Here is a 24,032-nt window from a genome sequence, read left to right as displayed (position 1 = left end):
CAAAACATCACTGCTCTAGAGGAGATCTGCATGGTGGAATGGGCCAAAATACCAGCAACAGTGTGTGAAAACCTGGAGACTTACAGAAAACATTTGACCTCTGTCATTACCAACAAAGGGTATATAACAAAGTATTGAGAATCTTTTGTTATTGACCAAATACTTATTTTCTACCATTTTTGCAAATAAATTCATTAAAAATCCTACAATGTGATTTTCTGGATTCTTTTCCTCATTTTGTCTGTCATAGTTGAAGTGTACCTATGATGAAAATTACAGGCGTCTCATCTTTTTAAGTGGGAGAACTTGCACAATTGGTGGCTGACTAAATACTTTTTTGCCCCACTGTATGTGAAAAATACATTTGATTTTGTTTTGATTTTTTTATTTGAATCCGATGGTCACTGACAGGTTCCTTTATGGAGATTGGAGAACATTCCAGAAGGACAACCTTCTCTGCAGCACTCCATCAATCAGGCCTTTATGGTAGAGTGGCCAGACGGAAACCACGCCTCATCAAAAGGCACATGACAGCCCGCTTGAAGTTAGCCAAAAGGCACCGAAAAGACTCTGACCATGAGAAACCAAGATTGAAATCTCTGGCCTGAATGCCAAGCTTCATGTCTGGAGGAAACCTGGCACTGACCATGAGAAACCAAGATTGAAATCTCTGGCCTGAATGCCAAGCTTCATGTCTGGAGGAAACCTGGCACCATCCCTCCGGTGAAGCATGGTGGTGGCAGCATCATGCTGTTGGGATGTTTTTCAACGGCAGGGACTGGGAAACTAGTCAGGATCAAGGCAAAGATGAACGGAGCAAAGTACAGAGAGATCCTTGATGAAAACCTGCTCAGGACTTCTGACCGGGGCAAAGGTTCAACTTACAACAGGACAACACAGGAGTGGCTTCGGTACAAGTCTCTGAATGACCGTAAGTGGTCCAGCCAGAGCCCGGACTTGAACCCGATCAAATATCTCTGGAGAGACCTGAATATAGCTGTGCAGCAACGCTCCCCATCCAACCTGACCGAGCTTGAGGATATGCAGAGAAGAATGGGAGAAACTCTCCAAATACAGGTGTGCCAAGCTTGTAGTGTCATACCCAAGAAGACTCGATGCTGTAATTGCTGCCAAAGGTCCTTCAACAAAGTACTGAGTAAATGTTCTGAATACTTATGTAAATGTAATATTTCAGTTTTTATTTGTAAGATTATAATTTTTTAGCTTCATCCCCCCCCCTCAATCTACACACAATACCCCATAATGACAATGTAATTCATTTTAGAATAAGGCTGTAAGGTAACAGAATGTGGAAAAAGTAATGGGGTCTGAATATTTTCCGAAGGCACTGTATGTTTAAAAAAAAAAGATCCTTGATGGCAGCGTCAAACCTTTTTTAATCTGTGTGACCATCTTTAGAAACGCTATTCGTCACAAAGATGCAAAAGTAACAGTGAATGCAACTAAGGACCTCTCCATTTAATTCACTCTCATTTTAATACATTTAATTATATACTGAACAGAAATATGAACGTTACAGTTAATTTCAGGAAATCAGTCAAATGAAATAAATGTGTTAGGCCCTTATCTATGGATTTCACATGATTGAATATATGTCCGTAAACACACCGGCCAGCTGGTCTGCGCGTGCTCTGAGGGCGCGGCTGGGGATGCCGTCTGGGCCTGCAGCCTTGCGAGGGTTAACACGTTTAAATGTCTTACTCACCTCGGCTGCAGTGAAGGAGAGACCGCATGTTTTCGTTGCAGGCCGTGTCAGTGGCACTGTATTGTCCTCAAAGCTGGCAAAAAAGTTATTTAGTCTGCCTGGGAGCAAGACATCCTGGTCCGTGACTGGGCTGGGTTTCTTCTTGTAGTCCGTGATTGACTGTAGACCCTGCCACATGCCTCTTGTGTCTGAGCCGTTGAATTGAGATTCCACTTTGTCTCTGTACTGACGCTTAGCTTGTTTAATAGCCTTGCGGAGGGAATAGCTGCACTGTTTGTATTCAGTCATGTTGCCAGACACCTTGCCCTGATTAAAAGCAGTGGTTCGCGCTTTCAGTTTCACGCGAATGCTGCCATCAATCCACGGTTTCTGGTTAGGGAATGTTTTTATCGTTGCTATGGGAACGACATCTTCGACGCACGTTCTAATAAACTCGCACACCGAATCAGCGTATTCGTCAATGTTGTTGTCTGACGCAATACGAAACATATTCCAGTCCACGTGCTGGAAGCAGTCTTGGAGTGTGGCGTCAGCTTGGTCTGACCAGCGTTGGACAGACCTCAGCGTGGGAGCCTCTTGTTTTAATTTCTGCCTGTAGGCAGGGATCAACAAAATGGAGTCGTGGTCAGCTTTTCCGAAAGGGGGGTTGGGGCAGGGCCTTATATGCGTCGCGGAAGTTAGAGTAACAATGATCCAGGGTTTTACCACCCCTGGTTGCGCAATCGATATGCTGATAAAATTTAGGGAGTCTTGTTTTCAGATTAGCTTTGTTAAAATCCCCAGCTACAATGAATGCAGCCTCCGGATAAATGGTTTCCAGTTTGCAAAGAGTTAAATAAAGTTCGTTCAGAGCCATCAATGTGTCTGCTTGGGGGGGATATATACAGCTGTGATTATAATCAAAGAGAATTCTCTTGGAAGATAATGCGGTCTACATTTGATTGTGGGGAATTCTAAATCAGGTGAAAAGAAGGATTTGAGTTCCTGTATGTTTCTTTCATCACACCATGTCTCGTTAGTCACAAGGCATACGCCCCCGCCCCTCTTCTTACCAGAAAGATGTTTGTTTCTGTCGGCGCGGTGCGTGGAGAAACCCGTTGGCTGCACCGCATCGGATAGCGTCTTCCCAGTGAGCCATGTTTCCGTGAAGCAGAGAACGTTGCAGTCTCTGATGTCCCTCTGGAATGCTACCCTTGCTCGGATTTCGTCAACCTTGTTGTCAAGAGACTGGACATTGACAAGAAGAATGCTGGGGAGTGGTGCGCGATGTGCCCTTGTTCTGAGTCTGACCAGAAGACCGCTACGTTTCCCTCTTTTTCGGAGTCGTTTTCTTGGGTTGCTGCATGCGATCCATTCCGTTGTCCTGTTTAAGGCATAACACAGGATCCGCGTCGCGGAAAACATATTCTTGGTCGTACTGATGGTGAGTTGACGCTGATCTTATATTCAGTAGTTCTTCTCGACTGTATGTAATGAAACCTAAGATGACCTGGGGTACTAATGTAAGAAATAACACGTAAGAAAACAAAAAACTGCATAGTTTCCTAGGAACGCGAAGCGAGGCGGCCATCTCTGTCGGCGCCGGAAGTAACTATATTCAATCAATCCCTATACCAGTCTGCTGTTCCCACATGCTTCAAGAGGGCCACCATTGTTCCTGTTCCCAAGAAAGCTAAGGTAACTGAGCTAAACGACTACCGCCCCGTAGCACTCACTTCCGTCATCATGAAGTGCTTTGAGAGACTAGTCAAGGACCATATCACCTCCACCCTACCTGACACCCTAGACCCACTCCAATTTGCTTACCGCCCAAATAGGTCCACAGACGATGCAATCTCAACCACACTGCACACTGCCCTAACCCACCTGGACAAGAGGAATACCTATGTGAGAATGCTGTTCATCGACTACAGCTCGGCATTCAACACCATAGTACCCTCCAAGCTCGTCATCAAGCTCGAGACCCTGGGTCTCGACCCCGCCCTGTGCAACTGGGTACTGGACTTCCTGACGGTCCGCCCCCAGGTGGTGAGGGTAGGAAACAACATCTCCTCCCCGCTGATCCTCAACACGGGGGCCCCACAAGGGTGCGTTCTGAGCCCTCTCCTGTACTCCCTGTTCACCCACGACTGCGTAGCCATGCACGCCTCCAACTCAATCATCAAGTTTGCAGACGACACAACAGTGGTAGGCTTGATTACCAACAACGACGAGACGGCCTACAGGGAGGAGGTGAGGGCCCTCGGAGTGTGATGTCAGGAAAATAACCTCACACTCAACGTCAACAAAACTAAGGAGATGATTGTGGACTTCAGGAAACAGCAGAGGGAACACCCCCCCTATCCACATCGATGGAACAGTAGTGGAGAGGGTAGCAAGTTTTAAGTTCCTCGGCATACACATCACAGACAAACTGAATTGGTCCACTCACACTGACAGCGTCGAGAAGAAGGCGCAGCAGCGCCTCTTCAACCTCAGGAGGCTGAAGAAATTCGGCTTGTCACCAAAAGCACTCACAAACTTCTACAGATGCACAATCGAGAGCATCCTGGCAGGCTGTATCACCGCCTGGTACGGCAACTGCTCCGCCCTCAACCGTAAGGTTCTCCAGAGGGTAGTGAGGTCTGCACAACGCATCACCGGGGGCAAACTACCTGCCCTCCAGGACACCTACACCACCCGATGTTACAGGAAGGCCATAAAGATCATCAAGGACATCAACCACCCGAACCACTGCCTGTTCACCCCGCTATCATCCAGAAGGCGAGGTCAGTACAGGTGCATCAAAGCTGGGACCGAGAGACAGAAAAACAGCTTCTATCTCAAGGCCATCAGACTGTTAAACAGCCACCACTAACATTGAGTGGCTGCTGCCAACACACTGTCATTGACACTGACCCAACTCCAGCCACTTTAATAATGGGAATTGATGGGAAATGATGTAAATATATCACTAGCCACTTTAAACAATGCTACCTTATATAATGTTACTTACCCTACATTATTCATCTCATATGCATACGTATATACTGTACTCTACATCCTTATGTAATACATGTATCACTAGCCACTTTAACTATGCCACTTTGTTTACTTTGTCTACACACTCATCTCATATGTATATACTGTACTCGATACCATCTACTGTATGCTGCTCTGTACCATCACTCATTCATATATCCTTATGTACATATTCTTTATCCCCTTACACTGTGTATAAGACAGTAGTTTTGGAATTGTTAGTTAGATTACTTGTTGGTTATCACTGCATTGTCGGAACTAGAAGCACAAGCATTTCGCTACACTCGCATTAACATCTGCTAACCATGTGTATGTGACAAATACAATTTGATTTGATTTGATTGGACAGGGGTGCAACCAAGTGTGGGTCTGGGAGGGAATAGGCCCACCCACCAGGGGGCCAGGCCCACCCATTGGGGAGCAAAGCCCAACGAATCAGAATGAGTTTTTCCTCTCGAGGCTTTATTACAGCCAGAAATACTCCTCAGTTTCATCAGCCGTCTGGGTGGCTGGTCTCCGACGATCCGGCAGGTGAAGAAGCTGGATGTGGAGTTTGTGGGCTGGCGTGGTTAAACGTGATCTGCGGTTGTGAGGCCAGTTGGACATACTGCCAAATTCTCTAAAACGACATTGAAGGCGGGTTATGGTAGAGAAATTAACATTAAATTATTTGGCAACAGCTCATTCCTGCAGTCAGCATGCCAATTTGCATGCTTCCTCAACTTAAGACATCTGTGGCATTGTGTTGTAACAGAACTGCACATTTTAAAGTGGCCTTTTTTTGCCCCCAGCACAAGGTGCACTTGTGTAATGATAATGCAGTTTAATCAGCTTCTTAATATGCCACACCTGTCAGGTAGATGGATTATCTTGGCAATGGATAAATGCTCACTAACAGGGATGTAAACAAATTTGTGCACAACATTTGAGAGAAACAAGCTTTTTGTGCACATGGAAAATGTCTGTGATTTTTTTTATTTCAGTTTAAGAAACATGGGACCAACACTTTACATGTTGTTTTATATTTTTATTCAGTATATGTGTTTCAATTTCAAGCATGTTATAGTTCTGCAAGCAGGTTATGCATAATAGGTTACCGTTCAAATGTCATTTTCATCGTGATTATGGGAGCATATTGCATGATGCACAGGTACAATTGTGTGGAGGTTATTGGTTCAGACCCCTACTGAAGCATGTAGTAGGCTAGAAACATACTTGATTTATTTTCCTAAATTATTTTGGGAGACATTGGCCTTTGGAACAACTGGAAAACTGTGAAACCAAGGTGATCACTGGTCACTTAATCTGAAAGTGTCCACTTTTAATCACTTTTTAATCCTATGGACTATCTATGCTAAAGTTGTGAATTGATTCAGCCAGCCTGTTGTTTCACACCTATTAGTTGAGTTTGGGACTACAGTACTCTCCTGCGGTACAGGAGTCTTGACCTAACAGTATGAGGGAAAGTTGCCCCTCCCAGTCTTCACTGAATAATCAGCTAGCCATGCTAACTGCTGCCCTGGAAGGTTATACTGTCCTACTTAGACTCCTTAAAACATGGGAATATAGGCCAGAAAGCCAAGCCTGGTTAGACTGACGATCTGTTCATCATTCAGTCTGACTCTGAATGAGAATGGGTAAGCACAGGTTTGACTGGCATCCCCCATTCTCTACATCAGAGCTCCAGCCCTGTTCCTGGAGAACTACTGTCCTGTAGGTTTTCACTCCAACCCTAATTTAGTTCACCTGATTCTAATAATTAGCTGGTTGATAGATTTATGTTATCATTTATGTTATTTGTCACGTGTAGACCTTACAGTGAAATGATTACTTACGAGCCCTTAACCAACAATGCAGTTTTTAGAAAATACCCCCCCCTCAAAAAAAAGTAATAGATAAAAGTAACAAATAAATAAAGAGCAGCTGTAAATAACAATAGCGGGGCTTCTGTATATTAGAGGTCGACAGAGTATGATTTTTCAACGCCGATACCGATTATTGAAGGACCAAAAACGATACCGATTAATCGGACGATTTTTATTTCATTTAAAATGTATTTGTAATAATGACAATTACAACAATACTGAATTAACACTTATTTTAACTTAATATAATACATCAATAAAATCCATTTAGCCTCAAATAAAATGAAACATGTTCAATTTGGTTTAAATAATGCAAAAACAAAGTGTCGGAGAAGAAAGTAAAAGTGCATGTTTTTATTTTATTATTTTTATTTTATCTTTATTTTACTAGGCAAGTCGGTTAAGAACAAATTCTCATTTTCAATGACGGCCTAGGAACTGCCTGTTCAGGGGCAGAACGACAGATTTTGTTTGTACCTTGTCAGCTCGGGGATTTGAACTTGCGACCTTTCGATTACTAGTCCAATGCTCTAACCACTAGGCTACCCTGCCACCCCACATGTGCCATGTAAAAAAGCTAATGTTTAAGTTCCTTGCGCAGAACATGAGAACATATGAAAGCTGGTGGTTCCTTTTACCAGGAATCTTCAATAATCCCAGGTAAGAAGTTTTAGGTTGTAGAAATTATAGGACAATTTCTCTCTATACGATTTGTATTTCATATACCTTTGACTATTGGATGTTCTTATAGGCACTTTAGAATTGCCAGTGTAACAGTATAGCTTCCATCCCTTTTCTCGCCTCTACCTGGGCTCGAACCAGGAACACATCAACAACAGCTACTCTCGAAGCAGCGTTACCCATGCAGAGCAAGGGGAACAACCACTCCAAGTCTCAGAGCGAGTGACGTTTGAAACGCTATTAGCGCGCACCACGCTAACTAGCTAGCCTTTTCACATCGGTTACACCAGCCTAATCTTGGGAGTTGATAGGCTTGAAGTCATAAACAGCTCAATGCTTGAAGCACAGCGACGAGCTGCTGACAAAACGCACGAAAGTGCTGTTTGAATTAATGCTTACGAGCCTGCTGGTGCCTACCATTGCTCAGTCAGACTGCTCTATCTAATCATAGACTTAATTATAACATAACACACAGAAATACGAGCCTTAGGTCATTAATATGGTCGAATCCGGAAACTATCATCTCGATAACAAGACTATTCTTTCAGTGAAATACGGAACCGAACTGAATACGCACCGCATGGATTATATGCAATGCAGGACACGCTAGTAATATCATCAACCATGTGTAGTTAACTAGTGATTATGATTGATTGTTTTTTATAAGATAAGTTTAATTCTAGCTAGCAACTTAACTTGGCTTCTTACTGCATTCGATTAACAGGCAGTCTCCTCGTGGAGTGCAATGTAATCAGGTGGTTAGAGCGTTGGACTAGTTAACTGTAAGGTTGCAAGATTGAATCCCCGAGCTGACAAGGTACAAATCTGTCATCCTGCCCATGAACAAGGCAGTTAACCCACCGTTCCTAGGCCGTCATTAAAAATAAGAATGTGTTCTTAACTAACTTGCCTAGTTAAATAAAGGATAAATAAAGGTGTAAAAAAATCGGCCAAATCGGTGTCCAAAAATACCGATTTCCAATTGTTATGAAAACTTGAAACTCGGCCATTTCGATTAATCGGTCGACCTCCAGTATGAACGTACAGTCACTGTGGGGACGACGTCCTCGATGCACTTATTGATAAAGCCATTGTCTTATGTGGTGTACTCCTCAATGCCATTGGAAGAATCCCGGAACATATTCCAGTCTGCTAGCAAAACAGTCCTGTAGTTTAGCATCTGCTTCATCAGACCACTTTTTTATAGACCAAGTCACTGGTGCTTCCTGCTTTAATTTTTAGCTTGTAAGCAGGAATCAGTAGGATAGCATTATGGTCAGATTCCCCAAATGGAGGGTGAGGGAGAGCTTTGTACACATCTCTGTGTGTGGAGCAAAGGTGGTCTAGAATTTTTTTCCTCTGTTTGCAAACATGCTGACAGAAATGAGGTAAAACTGATTTAAGTTTCCCTGCATTAAAGTCCCCGGCTACTAGGAGCGCTGCCTCTGGATGAGCATTTTCCTGTTTGCTTATGGCAGTATACAGCTCACTGAGTGTGGTTTTAGTAAATGTTTTAGTGCCAGCATCGGTCTGTGGTGGTATGTAGACAGCTACGAAAAATACAGATGGAAACTCGAGGTAGATAGTGTGGTCTACAGCGTATCATGAGATACTCTACCTCAGGCGAGCAAAACCTTGAGACTTAGATATTGTGCACCAGCTGTTGTTTACACATGCATAAGCCCCCGCCCCGTGTCTTACCAGAGACTGCTGTTCTATCCTGCCGATGGAGTGTATAACCCGCCAGCTGCATGTTCTTAATGTCGTCTCAGTTACTCAGTGAAACATAAGATATTACAGTTTTTAATGTCCCGTTGGTAGGATATACGTGCTTTCAGTTTGTCCCATTTATTTTCTAGCGATTGAACGTTAGCTGGCAGGACGAAAGGCAAAGGCAGATTAGCCTCTCATCGCCTGATCCTCACAAGGCACCCTGATCTTTTTCCACAAAATCTCAGTTTCCTTATCCAGCCAGTGACAGGGATCTGGGCCTGGTCGGGTGTCTGTAGTATATCCCTCCCGTCCGACTCATTGAAGAAAAACTTTGTCTAATCTAAGTAATCGCAGTTCTGATGTCCAGAAGCTCTTTTCGGTCATAAGAGACGGTAGCAGGAACATTATGTACAAAATAAGTTACGAACAATGTGAGAGAAAAAAATGAAAAAATAGCATGGTTGGTTAAGAGCTGATAAGATTGTCGTGTCTGTGTGCCCAAATAGTGGACATATCAAATAGCAAACTTACACAAATGGTTTAGAATCCATTTTGTTCTTAAAAAATGTTATATTGTGAAGAGAAAATAAGCTTAAAAGGAACTTAGCCTAGTAGCTGACTTAAACTGGTTCATGGGGCTTATTAGAGTAGAGTCTTTAGGCCAACTGAGGCTATAGATGAGTGGAGAGAACTGGTGGCGGAAGGAGCTACTAGTACTTAAGATATTTGACCAAAAATATATTGTTCGATTTAAAGATGAAAGCCTGATGAATATGTCACCATCTATTGAACTTCAGTAGACCCTCTTGAGAAATTGCCATGGCAAAAAAATTAAAGTGAGAGGCAGCCTGTAGTACCGTAGCATAGTAATTAAGTGTCTTGAGTATAGTTAAGCAATTAGCAAGACCTTGAATTAAAGCTAATTGAATGAGATTGCAGTTAAGGGGAAAGTGCCCGTGTCTGTTTGCACAGATTTAAAAACAATGTCTTTCATAGACTATTAACTGACTTGAACCCCAAATTCAACTCCCCATATGGGAAATGCCTTGTATCCAAAGTTGTTTTAACCTCTACTGGCCACTACTGTTACTACCTGACAATCAATTATCCATGGTCTTCGTAGACATCGAGCGATCGCTAACATGTCTGTCTGTCTGTCTGTCTGTCTGTCTGTCTGTCTGTCTGTCTGTCTGTCTGTCTGTCTGTCTGTCTGTCTGTCTGTCTGTCTGTCTGTCTGTCTGTCTGTCTGTCTGTCTCTCTGTCTCTCTGTCTCTCTGTCTCTCTGTCTCTCTGTCTCTCTGTCTCTCTGTCTCTCTGTCTGTCTGTCTGTCTGTCTCTCTGTCTCTCTGTCTCTCTGTCTCTCTGTCTTTCTGTCTTTCTGTCTTTCTGTCTCTGGTCCTTAGACCTGATCCATTGCACCAATGAGATGAACGTGAACATTCCCCAGCTGGCTGACTCACTGTTTGAAAGGACCACCAGCACAAGCTGGGTGGTGGTCTTCAAGTCGCTCATCGCCACACACCACCTCATGGTCTACGGTAATGAGGTGAGCTGAGCTTATAATCACCACTCTCTACAGTCTTGTCTTTGGCTACATCCACCACTCATTACATTATTGTCTGTAATATATATTATTTCTATAATAGCAATGCTATGTTTTCAGTTCAGACATTAAGACAATCAATTGCTAACCATGGAATTTCTAGGTTTATATCATAATCAATATTTTTATAAAAATCTGGAAATTACTCTGGTGTGCCGGTCCTATTCTATTTCTGTAGATCAATGGAAATTAAGAACACGTTTTGATACCCATCTTTTTCTTTGATACAGCGTTTTGTCCAGTACTTGGCTTCAAGGAACACATTATTCAACCTCAGTAATTTTTTGGACAAAAGTGGTTTACAAGGTAAAGTATGAGTACTTGGCTCTCAACTGCTGTTTTCAAGCTCATCCTTAACTGTTAGTGACAAATACTTATAAGCCGAAACAATATAACTTATGAACGACTATAGCATGATTCTCATGTAGGTTTTCATGACAAATGTAAGATTTATATCACTTCTCAGGTCTCTCTCTCCCAGGCTACGATATGTCCACATTTATCCGGAGGTACAGTCGATATCTGAATGAGAAGGCTGTGTCATACAGACAGGTTGCATTTGACTTCACTAAAGTAAAGCGAGGGTAAGAAATTCCCAACATATCAACAAAAGAAAGTGGTATGTTTGTTTTTGACTGACCCTCTCCTTACGTGAATGTATGTCTATGAAGTTATAACGGCTCAAATAATTTCTTACAATAAACACTTTCTCCTTGCAGAGTCGCCCGCAGGTGTAAAAATAATTAAAATATTTATGACAGCTCAAATATTTAGTTTTAGAAGAGAACAAGATTTCTGTCAGTTTTAATGACAGAATGTCATTTTTTTAAAATTGTTCAATGCTTTTTATATCCCATGAAGTAATCACAGGGGTATTTCTGTAACTCTGGGAACGATTTGTTAACATGCAGTAGAAATTGCCTGGCTGCGGCTATTTCACTGATTCCCTCCCTCTCTGTCCTTTGTGCTTCTAACACCTATCTAACACTACACACACATCTCAACAGGGTGGATGGGGTGATGAGGACCATGAATACAGAGAAGCTACTGAAGACCATCCCTATCATACAAAACCAGATGGACGCCCTCCTCGACTTCAATGTGAGTCTGAGGTCAACCTCACCAGAACTGTGCTGCTCAGGTCCTGTAATATGTACTGTAATATGAGAAGGTTCCTGGGGCTAACAGATTGTCAGGCATACTGATTACTGAATGGACAGTGCTGAAACCAGAGATGGACACATTCCTCCACACTGACCTGCTCTTTAATTGTTTGTCAGCGAAGCCAAAGTCATTATTGTGTGTTAAAAGGGCAACTTATGGCTTATGTGAAACTGAATGATGTGTCTCCTTCAGGTTAATGCCAATGAGCTCACAAACGGAGTGATCAATGCAGGGTTCATGCTCCTCTTCAAAGATTCCATTAGGCTTTTTGCTGCATATAACGAAGGCATCATCAACCTGCTGGGTAAAACCTCAACTCCAACTATATTTTCTTCACTAGTTTCTAATCAATACCCTTTCAAAATGTTTAGTCTGGAGATGCTTTGTAGATCCTTGTACTGTAGATCTTTTGATATGTACAGTACTACATTTTACTAATGGAGACGAGATTCTCTACAGAGTTTATCCCTAGTCTGTCTACAGACTTTCAGAGTTAATGCCTGTTGATTTTTTAAATTTTAATTTTACCACAGAGAAGTACTTTGACATGAAGAAAACCCAGTGTAAAGAGGGCCTGGATATCTACAAGAAGTTCCTGACCCGAATGACCCGAATCTCAGAGTTCCTTAAAGTGGCAGAGGTGATTTCTTCTTCACCTGCTTTGAGTTTGATGCTATTCATTCATTCAATACATTAATTGAAGGGAACATCCTCAGATATATTTACATTTTTGTGAGAAAATTGTGGTGGCAGAAATTAAGTAGTGGTAGAATTTTTTATTTATTTTATTTAGAGGCACCACTATAAGTTTGCACATATTCTCATTTGACAGCAGGTGGGGATTGATCGAGGAGACATTCCAGACCTTTCCCAGGTAAGGCCTTACACTCAACTCCCTAAATGAGCCTGGCAATATGAGGGATTTACTGGGAGAACTTATTAGACACACTCTGAACAAAAAACCTACACACCAAACTTACTCTATCCATTTGTCTCTACAGTTGGATTACTACTCTGTCTCATCTCTCTCTCTCTCGCTCTCACTTTCTCTCCCTTATTTCTCACTGTCACTTCCTATTTTCTTCTTTCATTCTTTATACTCTTTGTATGCGTTTCTGTATTAACTCCTCTTATTTAATCAGCTCTGTTGCCCCAACGCACTATATTTACTCCACCCTGCACAAATGTCTTCCAGAGATAAGGCACTGCTCAGTGCATGAAGTCCTCCAGTGCATGTTGCCAATTGTTGCCTTATTTTTCTTCTCATTTTTCTTCTTCTTGATTAGGCTCTATCTACAGTAAATAAAGGTGTTAAGAGTCCAAACTGACTGTGTATCTTACAGTACTTCTGATTTCACACTGTACAGCAAATTTAATAGATGGCCCAGCCACCCCTGTTGTGCTATAGTCAGTCTTTGCAGTGACACGGGTTATATTACAGTATTTCCAAGGAAAATCCCTCCTCGACCAAGGATCATACTTTTCCTTGAAAGTACAAAGTGCACTAATTGTGTGTTATGTCCCCTAATACATTTTCTTATGAGGCACCTGTAACAGTGTTATACCCTTCAAGTACATTATAGTTATCTATCTCTGACCGTCACCACCTTTATATTCTGTATTTCCCCTTATCTTTCCACCTTTAGTTCACAGTTTGTGTAAGTATTCTCATCTCACTCTTCTTCTGTGTCTGTGACTTGCTTTGGTGTTGTCTTTGCATGCCTCTACTCTAACTCTGTGTCTGATTGACATTGTGTTTTATAGGAGCGAAGCAAATTGTACAAAAAGGTCTCTTTGTCACATGAAATGTACATAGCCCATCCCACATGGCTGCCCAGGTGTGCTTAGGCATTGCAAATTCAACACCACATACTGTATGATGTTGAAAGTGCTGTGGTGTGTGTCATCCACATACATTTCAATATCACTCATCCAATGGGGCTTTTAGCTGAAACGCGTACAACCATTGACTGGTGGTGGGCTACCCACAGTCCTTTGTTTCTGCTTGTCCATCAATGTATTTCTGTAGTGTCTCGGGTTAGTGTTTGTCCCTTAGTGAGGAGCTAAACACTTCCCAGTAAAGTATTTTGTCCTATATTTATATTGTATTTATTTTTAATCCCAGGCCCCGTCCCCGCAGGAGGCCTTTTGGTAGGCCGTCATTATAAATAAGAATTTGTTCTTAACTGACTTGTCTAGTTAAATAAAGGTTAAATAAAATGTAAAAAGTGCTAGAATCCAGTATAGTGGTATATGGGTCAGTATAGTTAGGGACCAGAGTTTTTCTCACCACGTAACATGACCAGCTGAACGTATTCCAAAAAGTTGTTAGGAAAAACTCTAGTCATATAGCTAGTGTATGTACAGTACATTCGATGAACTAGGTTGCCCACCACTGCCTTAGATGGTTGTGTTCATATAGTACAGTGTAGCTGCATGTTTCCAACCTTGGCCTTTACTAACTGCTGTTCTCCATTACAACAGGCTCCCAGTAGCCTTCTGGAAGCTCTGGAGCAGCACCTGGCCTCACTAGAGGGGAAGAAAGTCAAAGACTCAACCGCTGCCAGCAGGTATGTACAGGATGGGCTACGTCCCAAATGGCACCCTATTCCCTACATAGGGACATTGGTCAAAAGTAGTGCATAGGAAACAGAGTGCCATTTGGGACGTATCCTATGTCTCACATTGGAGTGTCTTTGGCACTGAGTCCACTATTCCCCCTGCAGGTAGCCTAGAAGCGGCTGCCACTACAGTAACTGATTTGCTTTGTGCACAAGCTGTTAAGCCAAGATTGCTTTAATTATTGTTGATGGTAATGGTTATTGATGTTTTCAGCCAGGGTTGCTGTAGTATTCTGCCTAAAGGTGTTTACTGTTGTTTCAGGGCCAGTACTCTATCCAATGCAGTGTCCTCGCTGGCCAGTACAGGGATGTCTTTTACTAAAGTAGATGAGCGGGAGAAGCAGGCTGCTCTGGAGGAGGAACAGGCTCGTCTCAAAGCACTGAAGGTACAGCCGTCATGACGCATGGATCACAACATCAATATGATTAGAATGGACATGGTTTCATGTTGCATGTCCCATCGACATGTGAAGGACAGTGATATGTTGCAGTATGCAGGAACAATTCAAATCCTTGTTTGGTGGATCCAGTATGGCCCACATGCATAACTACAATCATCGCCTACTGTATTTGACTTGGACTCTTTCCACCCAGGAACAGAGGCTGAAGGAACTCTCGAAGAGGCCTTCCTTTGCCACCACAGACACATCTCCTGTCTCCACCACCGGGGTCACTATCAGCACAGCCCCAGCCATCGACCTTTTCTCCACACCCAGCTGCTCCAATGGGTAAATGTTCACCTACGACCTGTGAAGCTTACCCACTTATGTGGTTGATCAGAGGTCAGCGTGGATTTTGTGTAAATTGCTACTAACCACTGTTACAGGGTCAGATATTTCCCTAGTGGTTAAGGTTAGGATTTAGATTGCTCTGATTCTAGATCTGTGTTTAGGGGGAACCTCTATCTCAATACTTCTGTGTGTATCTGGTAATGCTGATGTTTAGCTACATGTCCCAGTGTGGATTCAGGTATCCCATCACTGCGGTCTTCTCTCCTCAGTGCTCTGAAGATGGAGAGTGACCTGTTTGACATTCAGCAGACATTTAACCCTTCAATGCAGGCCAGTTCTACAGGGCTTCCTGTGGCCACCACATGGGCAGGTAGGAGAAACAGCCACCACCACAGGACCACTCTATTGTCTGATATCTTCTACCATGTTCTGTTCTGCGTGCTCTCCCTCTCTTCCTGTTGTCTGACTCTGATGTCCTCCTGTTCTTCTCTTTTGTATCTCATCTTTCTTTCTCTCCTCTGCCTGCCTAGATCCTTTCACCTCTGCTGAAGCTGGAGATGACTCCATGCCAAACCTTAACCCTTTCCTGTCAAAAGTCGCTGTCGATGCAGCCGCTCACTTACCTGTCGTGTCCTCCGACGGTGTTAGCTATTCCTCTAGGACGTCTGGTCATGAAATGTTTAGTGGTAAAGATGCTCTTTGTTCCTCCTGACATATCCTTCCTGTGTCTCTGTGGGAATTTGAAGGAAGTATCTCATAACTGTTACTTCCGTCTACATGTACAGTGCATTGGGAAAGTATTCAGACCCCTTGACTTTTTCCACATTTTGTTACATTACATCCTTATTCTAAAATGGATTAAATTGTCGTCGTCCCCCACAAATCTGCACACAATACCCCATAATGAGAAAGCAAAAACAGGTTTTTAGATTGCAAATGTATAATCATTTTTATAAAACTCACATTTTACATAAGTATTCAGACCCTTTACTCAGTACTTTGTTGAAGTACATTTGGCAGCAATTACAGCCTCGAGTCTTCTTGGGTGTGACACTACAAGCTTTGCACACCTGTATTTGGTTCCCATTCTTCTCTGCAGATCCTCAAGCTCTGTCTGGTTGGATGGGGAGCGTTTTTTCAGGTCTCTGCAGAGATGTTTGATCGGGTCCGGGCTCTGGCTGGGCCACTCAAGGACATTTAGAGACTTGTGCCGAAGCCCCTCCTGTGTGGTCTTGTCTGTGTGCTTAGGGTCGTCCTGTTGGAAGTTGAATCTTCGCCCCAGTCTTGGTCCTGAGAGCTCTGGAAAAGGTTTTTTATCAAGGATCTCTCTGTACTTTACTCCTTTTATCTTTCCCTCAATCCTGACTAGTCTCCCAGTCCCTGCCACTGATAAACATCCCCACAGCATGATGCTGCCACCACCATGCTTCACCATAGGGATGGTGCCAGGTTTCCTCCAGATGTGAAGCTTGGCATTCAGGCCAAAGAGTTCAATCTTGGTCCTTTGGGAGCCTTTTGCCAAACTCCAAGCAGGCTGTCGTGTGCCTTTTACTGAGGAGTGGCTTCTCTGGCCACTCTACCATAAAAGTCTGATTGGTGGAGTGTTGTAGAGATGGTTTCCCTGCCTCACACAGGAAGCGGCGCAGGTCCTAATCCAGGCACTTGTCATCTCAGGCTGGATTACTGCAACTCGCTGTTGGCTGGGCTCCCTGCCTGTGCCATTAAACCCCTACAACTCATCCAGAACGCCGCAGCCCGTCTGGTGTTCAACCTTCCCAAGTTCTCTCACGTCACCCCGCTCCTCCGCTCTCTCCACTGGCTTCCAGTTGAAGCTCGCATCCGCTACAAGACCATGGTGCTTGCCTACGGAGCTGTGAGGGGAACGGCACCTCAGTACCTCCAGGCTCTGATCAGGCCCTACACCCAAACAAGGGCACTGCGTTCATCCACCTCTGGCCTGCTCGCCTCCCTACCACTGAGGAAGTACAGTTCCCGCTCAGCCCAGTCAAAACTGTTCGCTGCTCTGGCCCCCCAATGGTGGAACAAACTCCCTCACGACGCCAGGACAGCGGAGTCAATCACCACCTTCCGGAGACACCTGAAACCCCACCTCTTTAAGGAATACCTAGGATAGGATAAAGTAATCCTTCTCACCCCCCCCTTAAAAGATTTAGATGCACTATTGTAAGTGGCTGTTCCACTGGATGTCATAAGGTGAATGCACCAATTTGTAAGTCGCTCTGGATAAGAGCGTCTGCTAAATGACTTAAATGTAATGTAAATGTAATGGTTGAACTTCTGGAAGGTTCTCCCATCTCCACAGAAGAACTCTTGAGCGCTGTCAGATTGACCATCAGGTTCTTGGTCACCTCTCTGACCAAGGCCCTCCCCTGAATGCTCAGTTGGTGAGGCAGCCAGCTCTGGGAAGAGTCTTGGTGGTTCCAAACTTCTTCCATTTAAGAATGATGGAGGCCACTGTGTTCTTGGGGACCTTCAATGCTGCAGAAATGTTTTGGAACCCTTCCCCAGATCTGTGCCTCAACACAATCCCGTCTCGGAGCTCTATGGACAATTCCTTTGTCCTCATGGCTTGGTTTTTGCTCTGACATGCACTGTGACCTTATATAGACAGGTATGTGCCATTCCAAATAATATCCAATCAATTGAAGTTACCACAGGTGGACTCCAAGTTGCAGAAACATCTCAAGGATGATCAATGGAAACAGGATGCACCTGAGCTTAATTTCGAGTGTCATAGCAAGAGTCTGAATACTTTTGTAAACAAGGTATTTCTGTTTTTTATATGTAATACATTTGCTGAAATTTCAAAAACCTGTTTTCATGTTGTCATGTGGTATTGTGTATAGATTGATGAGGAAAATGTGTATTTAATCCATTTTAGAATAAGGCTATAACATAACAAAATGTGAAAAAATGTGGAAAAGGGGGTCTGAATACTTTCTGAATGCACTGTAAATTATCTCATGGCTGTCTAAAGTTAAGTATTTGTTTTGTACCTCGAAATGCAAAGCCTCTACTCGCCATATTTTTATTGTAGCACAGTCCTATAATGGAAGCTAAGGTTTGAAACACAAGCTAACACTGTGACTGTGGAGTTACTGGTTATGTTCTTTAGATAGGCTCCCATGCCAGTTCAGTCTAATATGAGGCTTTATCACACATCTTAGTGTCTAGTAAACCCATGTCCAAGATTATTCTGACTAAGTGGTTATGTTCAAATTATGGTTTTCCTGCTGCTGATATATATTGTTTCATAATGTATTCAAATAGGCTATTGCTTCTAGATTCTGATATTTACAAACCAACAATTTGATTATTTTCTCTTTTAGTATCCTCTTAGCAGTATAAGTTTAAATCTGTTTCACTTACTAATATTATTTTTGATTCTCTAGATCGTTATAATCCCTTTACTGACACAAACTCGTCCGTTTCAACCAATTACAAACGCACAGTGCGGATAGAACACTCCATCTCAGGTACTACGATGGCTCACCATCCCAGCATATGTTTCCTGAGCCCATAGGCAAACATAGACCCCTCAACCCATGTAATGTGTTTAGTGGCCCCATAATAACCCTATGGTTAGGGTAGTCTGGTGATTTAGATGACTTTAGTGTCAATAGGATATATTTTTATATCCTTGTACTCTGCAGTTCCTGTTTTGATTTTGTTAGAATTAGGGACACTAACAAGTAGAACTGTCTCCTTTTTGTCTGTACTGTCACTTTGCCTTGCTTGCCTTTCTTGCCATGCCTTGAAATGCTTTCCTTTGCTCTCTTCTTCTTCCTGCTCATTCTTTGGCTTTGTCAGACTCCTTCTGTGGTGGTCCAGTGGCCATGGCCCAGCACCTTCCACACCAGGCCCCCTACCTCACTGAGCCCTCTGCAGTAGCAGGTCAATTCAGAGGTAGAGTACTAGAGAAGCTGTAGCTCTACTGTAGCAGGTCTATTCAGAGGTAGAGTACTAGAGAAGCTGTAGCTCTACTGTAGCAGGTCTATTCAGAGGTAGAGTAGCTCTACTAGCCATTTAGAAGGAGACCACCATTTTCTGTCAGGTGACTTTCTGGAACTATTTAGCAGCTGTGACTGACACCAATGATGGTATAATACTTCTCCATCATTGCACCTGCTGTGTTCTGAGCGTCTCCCCTCTGACCTCTTTACAGGATACTCCACAGCAACACAGGCCCCTCCCCCAGGAGCACTCCAAGTGGACTTTGAGTCAGTCTTTGGAGCCAAAGCTTCCGGTGCTAACAACATGGAATCTGATGGTGAGGTGTTGACTATTATACTGTTTGATACACATGGTGTTTCACATCCAACCAATGTACACCTCTCTGTCCTCCTTAGACATCCTGAAACCCACCATGGTTGGCTCCAATCAGGCCCTGTGCTCAATCAATCAGCTGTCAGACAAACTGGTGGGAGATGACCTGGATTCCTCTCTGGCCAACCTGGTGGGAAGTAGGTATCACAACGTTATGCTAGGATATTTCATTCAGGTTAAACTCCCAGAACAGAAAACTATGAATTTAAGAGAGATCAACACCCATCTTTGCCTGAGTGAATCATGGTGTCTATTTATATTTTATTTGATATACTCCTAGGTTAGACCGCACTATGTCACACAGCTATAACAGAATAATGAACTGTTTCTGGATGTGTATATCTCACATTTATATTACTATCCTCTTACAGATCTCGGGATTGGAAATGGCACAACAAAAAAGTAAGTGAGCTGTTCATGCTGTTCAGTCTCTTCAACGTGCTGTGGTCAGTGCTAGATGAAGAACTGTTCTGTATAGCCAGCAGCAGTTAGGAGCCAGTGCTAATATTAGCTGTCTTAATCTACAGTGACATCCACTGGAGCCAGCCTGGGGAGAAGAGGCTGACTGGCGGTAGCAACTGGCAGCCCAAAGCAGCCCCAAACACCACCTGGAACCCCGTCTCCATGGTAATACACACTACACTGGCCTCTTAAGTACTGGTGCTCTTATCTGCCTGTGATGAGTGTTTAGCTAATGTATCACTCTAGTGTTGGTTGCAGACAAACAATGTTAAGAAGTTCTTGACTTGACATTGGTCTGCTGTATTCTCTGTAGAAGATGTTGCGTCATCATTCGTGTGTTTGTATCTCCACAGACCCCCCCAGTCATGGCCTACCCTGCAACAACACCCACAGGCATGATGGGGGGATATGGCATGGTCAGTATCTGTCAGCTGGATGTCTGGATCCATTACCCCTAAGGGTCATAGCCATGCATTAGCTAGCACTGAGGGACGTAGCCATGCATTAGCTAGCACTGGGGGACGTAGCCATGCACTAGCTAGCACTGGGGGACGTAGCCATGCACTAGCTAGCACTGGGGGACGTAGCCATGCATTAGCTAGCACTGAGGGACGTAGCCATGCATTAGCTAGCACTGAGGGACGTAGCCATGCACTAGCTAGCACTGAGGGACGTAGCCATGCACTAGCTAGCACTGAGGGACGTAGCCATGCACTAGCATTAAAAGAACTCGTCAAAACACACCTCTTGATGCACTTGATTTTATGTACTGGATTTTATGTAGGCCTACTTTTAATGTGAGATGTCCTTAAGTATTTGTAAAGGTGTCTGCTAAATAATATGTATTGTTATTTACGGAGGGAATAGGCGTAAAGTATAGCTAGCCCTGAGAGGTAATAGCCATACAGCAGAGATAGCACTGAGAGGTAATAGCCATACAGCAGAGAGAGCACTGAGAGGTAATAGCCATACAGCAGAGAGAGCACTGACGGGTAATAGCCATACAGCAGAGCGAGCACTGAGAGGTAATAGCCATACAGCAGAGAGAGCACTGACAGATAATAGCCATACAGCAGAGAGAGCACTGACGGGTAATAGCCATACAGCAGAGAGAGCACTGACGGGTAATAGCCATACAGCAGAGAGAGCACTGACGGATAATAGCCATACAGCAGAGAGAGCACTGACGGATAATAGCCATACAGCAGAGAGAGCACTGATGGGTAATAGCCATACAGCAGAGAGAGCACTGACGGGTAATAGTCATACAGTAGAGTTAGCACTGAGAGGTAATAGCCATACAGCAGAGATAGCACTGAGAGGTAATAGCCAATAAGAATAACGGTAATAAGTGCTATACATGCTTCTGTGTTATGCAATCTACTGTAGCATGTCTCTTATGCTTAATGTTTGTCTATGCTATTGTCTTTAGCCGCCCCAACAGCTTGGCTCTATGGGTATGATGAACCAACCCAACATGATGTACAACCAGGCCGTCATGAGGCCGCCCAACCCCTTCAGCTCTGTATCTAGCGCCCAGGTGTGTTTGTATAATACTCAGGTGTGTGTGTACCATGCACTTGAGTTCAGTGTCCAGGTGTATTCAGTGCTGTGCTTAGTTACATTAGCTGTGTGTGTGTGTACTACCCCCTGTTAACAACAGTGTTCTAGTTTACTCTTACCTCTCAGGAGGAGAGGGACAAAATCTGTATGTCATCCCTTTCCTCAAGAGTCCTTAATTTTACCCCCCTTGGTGTATCCTGTCTTTCACCCGATCTGATCCCTCCCTCTCACTCACACTCTTGCTCTCTCTGACCTCTCCTCTCCATGTGTTTCTCCCTCTCCCTGTAATAGCCCTCTGCAGCCTCTAGTCCTTCCAGCCAGAGTCCTCTCAGAGCCCCTGGACAGGACCCATTTGCACAGCTCTCTCTCAAGGATTTCTTGTAGAGCGTCTCTTAGGTACAGCATGCTCTGTGCTTGCGGATGTACATGCATGCACAGCGCAGCTTTACACTCATGCTTACTCTTCCTTCATTTCACTGCTTCTTCCATCTGATCAACCACTGCTGTTTATTTCCTCTGGCTATATCTCTTGCATTTTATATGGGCCTGATTAATTGGTTTGTGTCTTGCTCGCTTAAACAATCAGCAGATGCATTTCAGCATTTTTTACTTTGTTTTACACTTTCCACAGATGCATACGGTAGCCGTTATGTCTTTGCTGATATGCGTTTTCCCCCATGCAATGATTTCAAATATAGTATTGTAGTTTTCAGCCAATAGGTTGCCATTGTGACAGTTGCTTTTGCTCTGAGGACATTGTGATGCCTTTTCATTGCATTTATTCAGTTTACTATTTAAACACCACCATGAGTGAGCTGGTAAAACTTTGGTCTAATCAATCCTTGTATGATGATTTCCACCCACAGATGCAGTTCATGTAATACGAAGTGTCTCAGAAGATGAAGCACTTAGCAGCAAAGCTTTGTCCTCGTTGCCAGTCTAACTCTTCACAGAAATGTTCACCCCCTCCCCCCAAATACAGACATGTCAAGAATACAACGAACAGTGCAATGACTGGAGGAAAACCATGGAAACCATGTTCAAATGACGCTGGGAAGAAGAGAATTCTCCACCCATTATTCTGTCATTTGTCCAAGACCTCAAGTGATGCTGCTGTAAAAAAAAATAATTTTAAAAAACCTATAGGAATTCCACCACCATTTTATAATCTGTAAAGATAGCTATGGGTGCTGAGAGACTTTGATATCTAATGTATTTGGAAATACTACTGTGGTTGGATGTAACAGCTTGGTGTTCTAATCGGGGGGAAGGGGGACATGAAGAAAGAGGAATCCTTCCCTCTCTTGTTCTGATCATCAGTCATCCATTTCCTAGTTATTTAACTGTCACTGAGTAGTGATGCTAATGATGTTTACACCTGTTTTAGTTTGTCTTTTTTACTGTGTTTACAGTAGACATTCCTTGTGTGTTTTATTTATTTATTATTTGGTTTTAAGACTGGGGGGAAAAATCTATAGTACATTGAACACCTGTGGGAGTGCTTCAGCATTAAACATGAATGTTGGATTGTTTCATTGGAGAGGTAGAGGAAAGAAAATAGATAGTATATAAAATACACATATAAATGCAATGATAGAGCACTAAATGTTCTCCAAGTTTTGTGTTAAGAACAATTCTTACTAGCTCAAATCTCACAATCTCCCCTGTGCAAGCAGAGTAGGGGGTTCCAGTATGAGTCAGTAATCTATATAATCAATTCTGTGCCTAGAGTTTTTTGCAATGGAACAACTTTTCTGTCTAGTTGAAAAACACTTCATCCACGTTTCTGAAGCATCACACTGGGGTGGTTTCCATTTTGCTTTAAGCTTGGCATGCCATCGACTCACTGACCGTTTAAATGGCTGCCTTTACTCTGAATGTGAAAGAATTGCTTTTATATTGCACGCATCTTTACACGCTACCCGCAATAGCTCCTCAGCTCTGACTCCCTGGGAGCCAGACAAGAGGAGAGTGTGTCTGGGTGTTGCAGATACTAAACAAGGGTTACAGTTTTGTTGTAAATTAGTTGTATAAAGATCCAGTGGAACAGGGTAAGAGAGGGGCACTGTTGATCGGTGCTCAGTGTATATAAAACTGACTGTTCAACGGAGAGGGAAGTGAAAGATGTATGAAATATGAAAGCAATTCAATCAAAATCTGACTCTACCTAAGTTTGATTCAGGATATTTTCTGCATTTGTCCTGCGCAGATTATATTTTTGTTTATGTAATTAGAATGTGTAGCAGACATTGACTGAGTTTTTTTCTTTCTTTTTCAAATAAAGAGCAGCTTCCACAAAGTGATGTTCTTAAACATTTTTTTTCCAAATGTGTTGGTGAATATTGCAACAGTGATGGCATCTTTGGCACTATGGTTAGTATATATGTGGATTCTCTTAGCTTTTGGATGACTTTTTTTCCTTTCTCCTCCTGTATTTTAATATTTTATGTCCTCAGCTTTGATTGTAGGAGATTTCATGGAGCCTCCACAAAACGTATTGTATACTTTATCTGAACAAGACTGCCACCCTGTGTC

At 43.2% G+C, this 24,032-nt stretch overlaps 1 protein-coding gene across 11 annotated transcripts in view; it reads left to right on the top strand.

Moving 5' to 3' along the window:
- LOC124006260 (phosphatidylinositol-binding clathrin assembly protein-like) overlaps positions 1-23,796 on the top strand; it is a 32,444-nt gene extending 8,648 nt beyond the window's left edge. Inside the window, exons 2-24 of one of the 11 annotated variants that reach the window (XM_046316161.1) lie at positions 10,410-10,552; positions 10,840-10,915; positions 11,091-11,193; positions 11,617-11,710; positions 11,966-12,077; positions 12,307-12,413; positions 12,606-12,647; positions 13,420-13,431; positions 14,258-14,343; positions 14,657-14,780; positions 14,989-15,122; positions 15,395-15,495; positions 15,656-15,811; positions 18,539-18,622; positions 18,957-19,052; positions 19,312-19,416; positions 19,496-19,609; positions 19,844-19,874; positions 20,000-20,099; positions 20,288-20,350; positions 21,367-21,474; positions 21,789-21,893; positions 22,364-23,796. In XM_046316161.1, coding sequence (XP_046172117.1) covers positions 10,410-10,552; positions 10,840-10,915; positions 11,091-11,193; positions 11,617-11,710; positions 11,966-12,077; positions 12,307-12,413; positions 12,606-12,647; positions 13,420-13,431; positions 14,258-14,343; positions 14,657-14,780; positions 14,989-15,122; positions 15,395-15,495; positions 15,656-15,811; positions 18,539-18,622; positions 18,957-19,052; positions 19,312-19,416; positions 19,496-19,609; positions 19,844-19,874; positions 20,000-20,099; positions 20,288-20,350; positions 21,367-21,474; positions 21,789-21,881 — 2,084 coding nt within the window. In that variant the 3' untranslated portion in view covers positions 21,882-21,893; positions 22,364-23,796. Of the gene's footprint in view, positions 1-10,409; positions 10,553-10,839; positions 10,916-11,075; positions 11,194-11,616; positions 11,711-11,965; positions 12,078-12,306; positions 12,414-12,605; positions 12,648-13,419; positions 13,432-14,257; positions 14,344-14,656; positions 14,781-14,988; positions 15,123-15,394; positions 15,496-15,655; positions 15,812-18,538; positions 18,623-18,956; positions 19,053-19,311; positions 19,417-19,495; positions 19,610-19,843; positions 19,875-19,999; positions 20,100-20,287; positions 20,351-21,366; positions 21,475-21,788; positions 21,894-22,363 lie in introns of all 11 variants that reach the window. The other 10 variants (XM_046316158.1, XM_046316159.1, XM_046316164.1 and 7 more) reach the window with 10 other exon arrangements.
- Positions 23,797-24,032: the final 236 nt, after the last annotated feature.

Source organism: Oncorhynchus gorbuscha, linkage group LG19 (genome assembly GCF_021184085.1).
Source record: "Oncorhynchus gorbuscha isolate QuinsamMale2020 ecotype Even-year linkage group LG19, OgorEven_v1.0, whole genome shotgun sequence".
NCBI classification, from domain to species: Eukaryota; Metazoa; Chordata; class Actinopteri; order Salmoniformes; family Salmonidae; genus Oncorhynchus; species Oncorhynchus gorbuscha.
The sequence above is the reverse complement of the archived record's forward strand: the minus strand, read 5'-3'. Positions and strand labels throughout refer to the sequence as shown.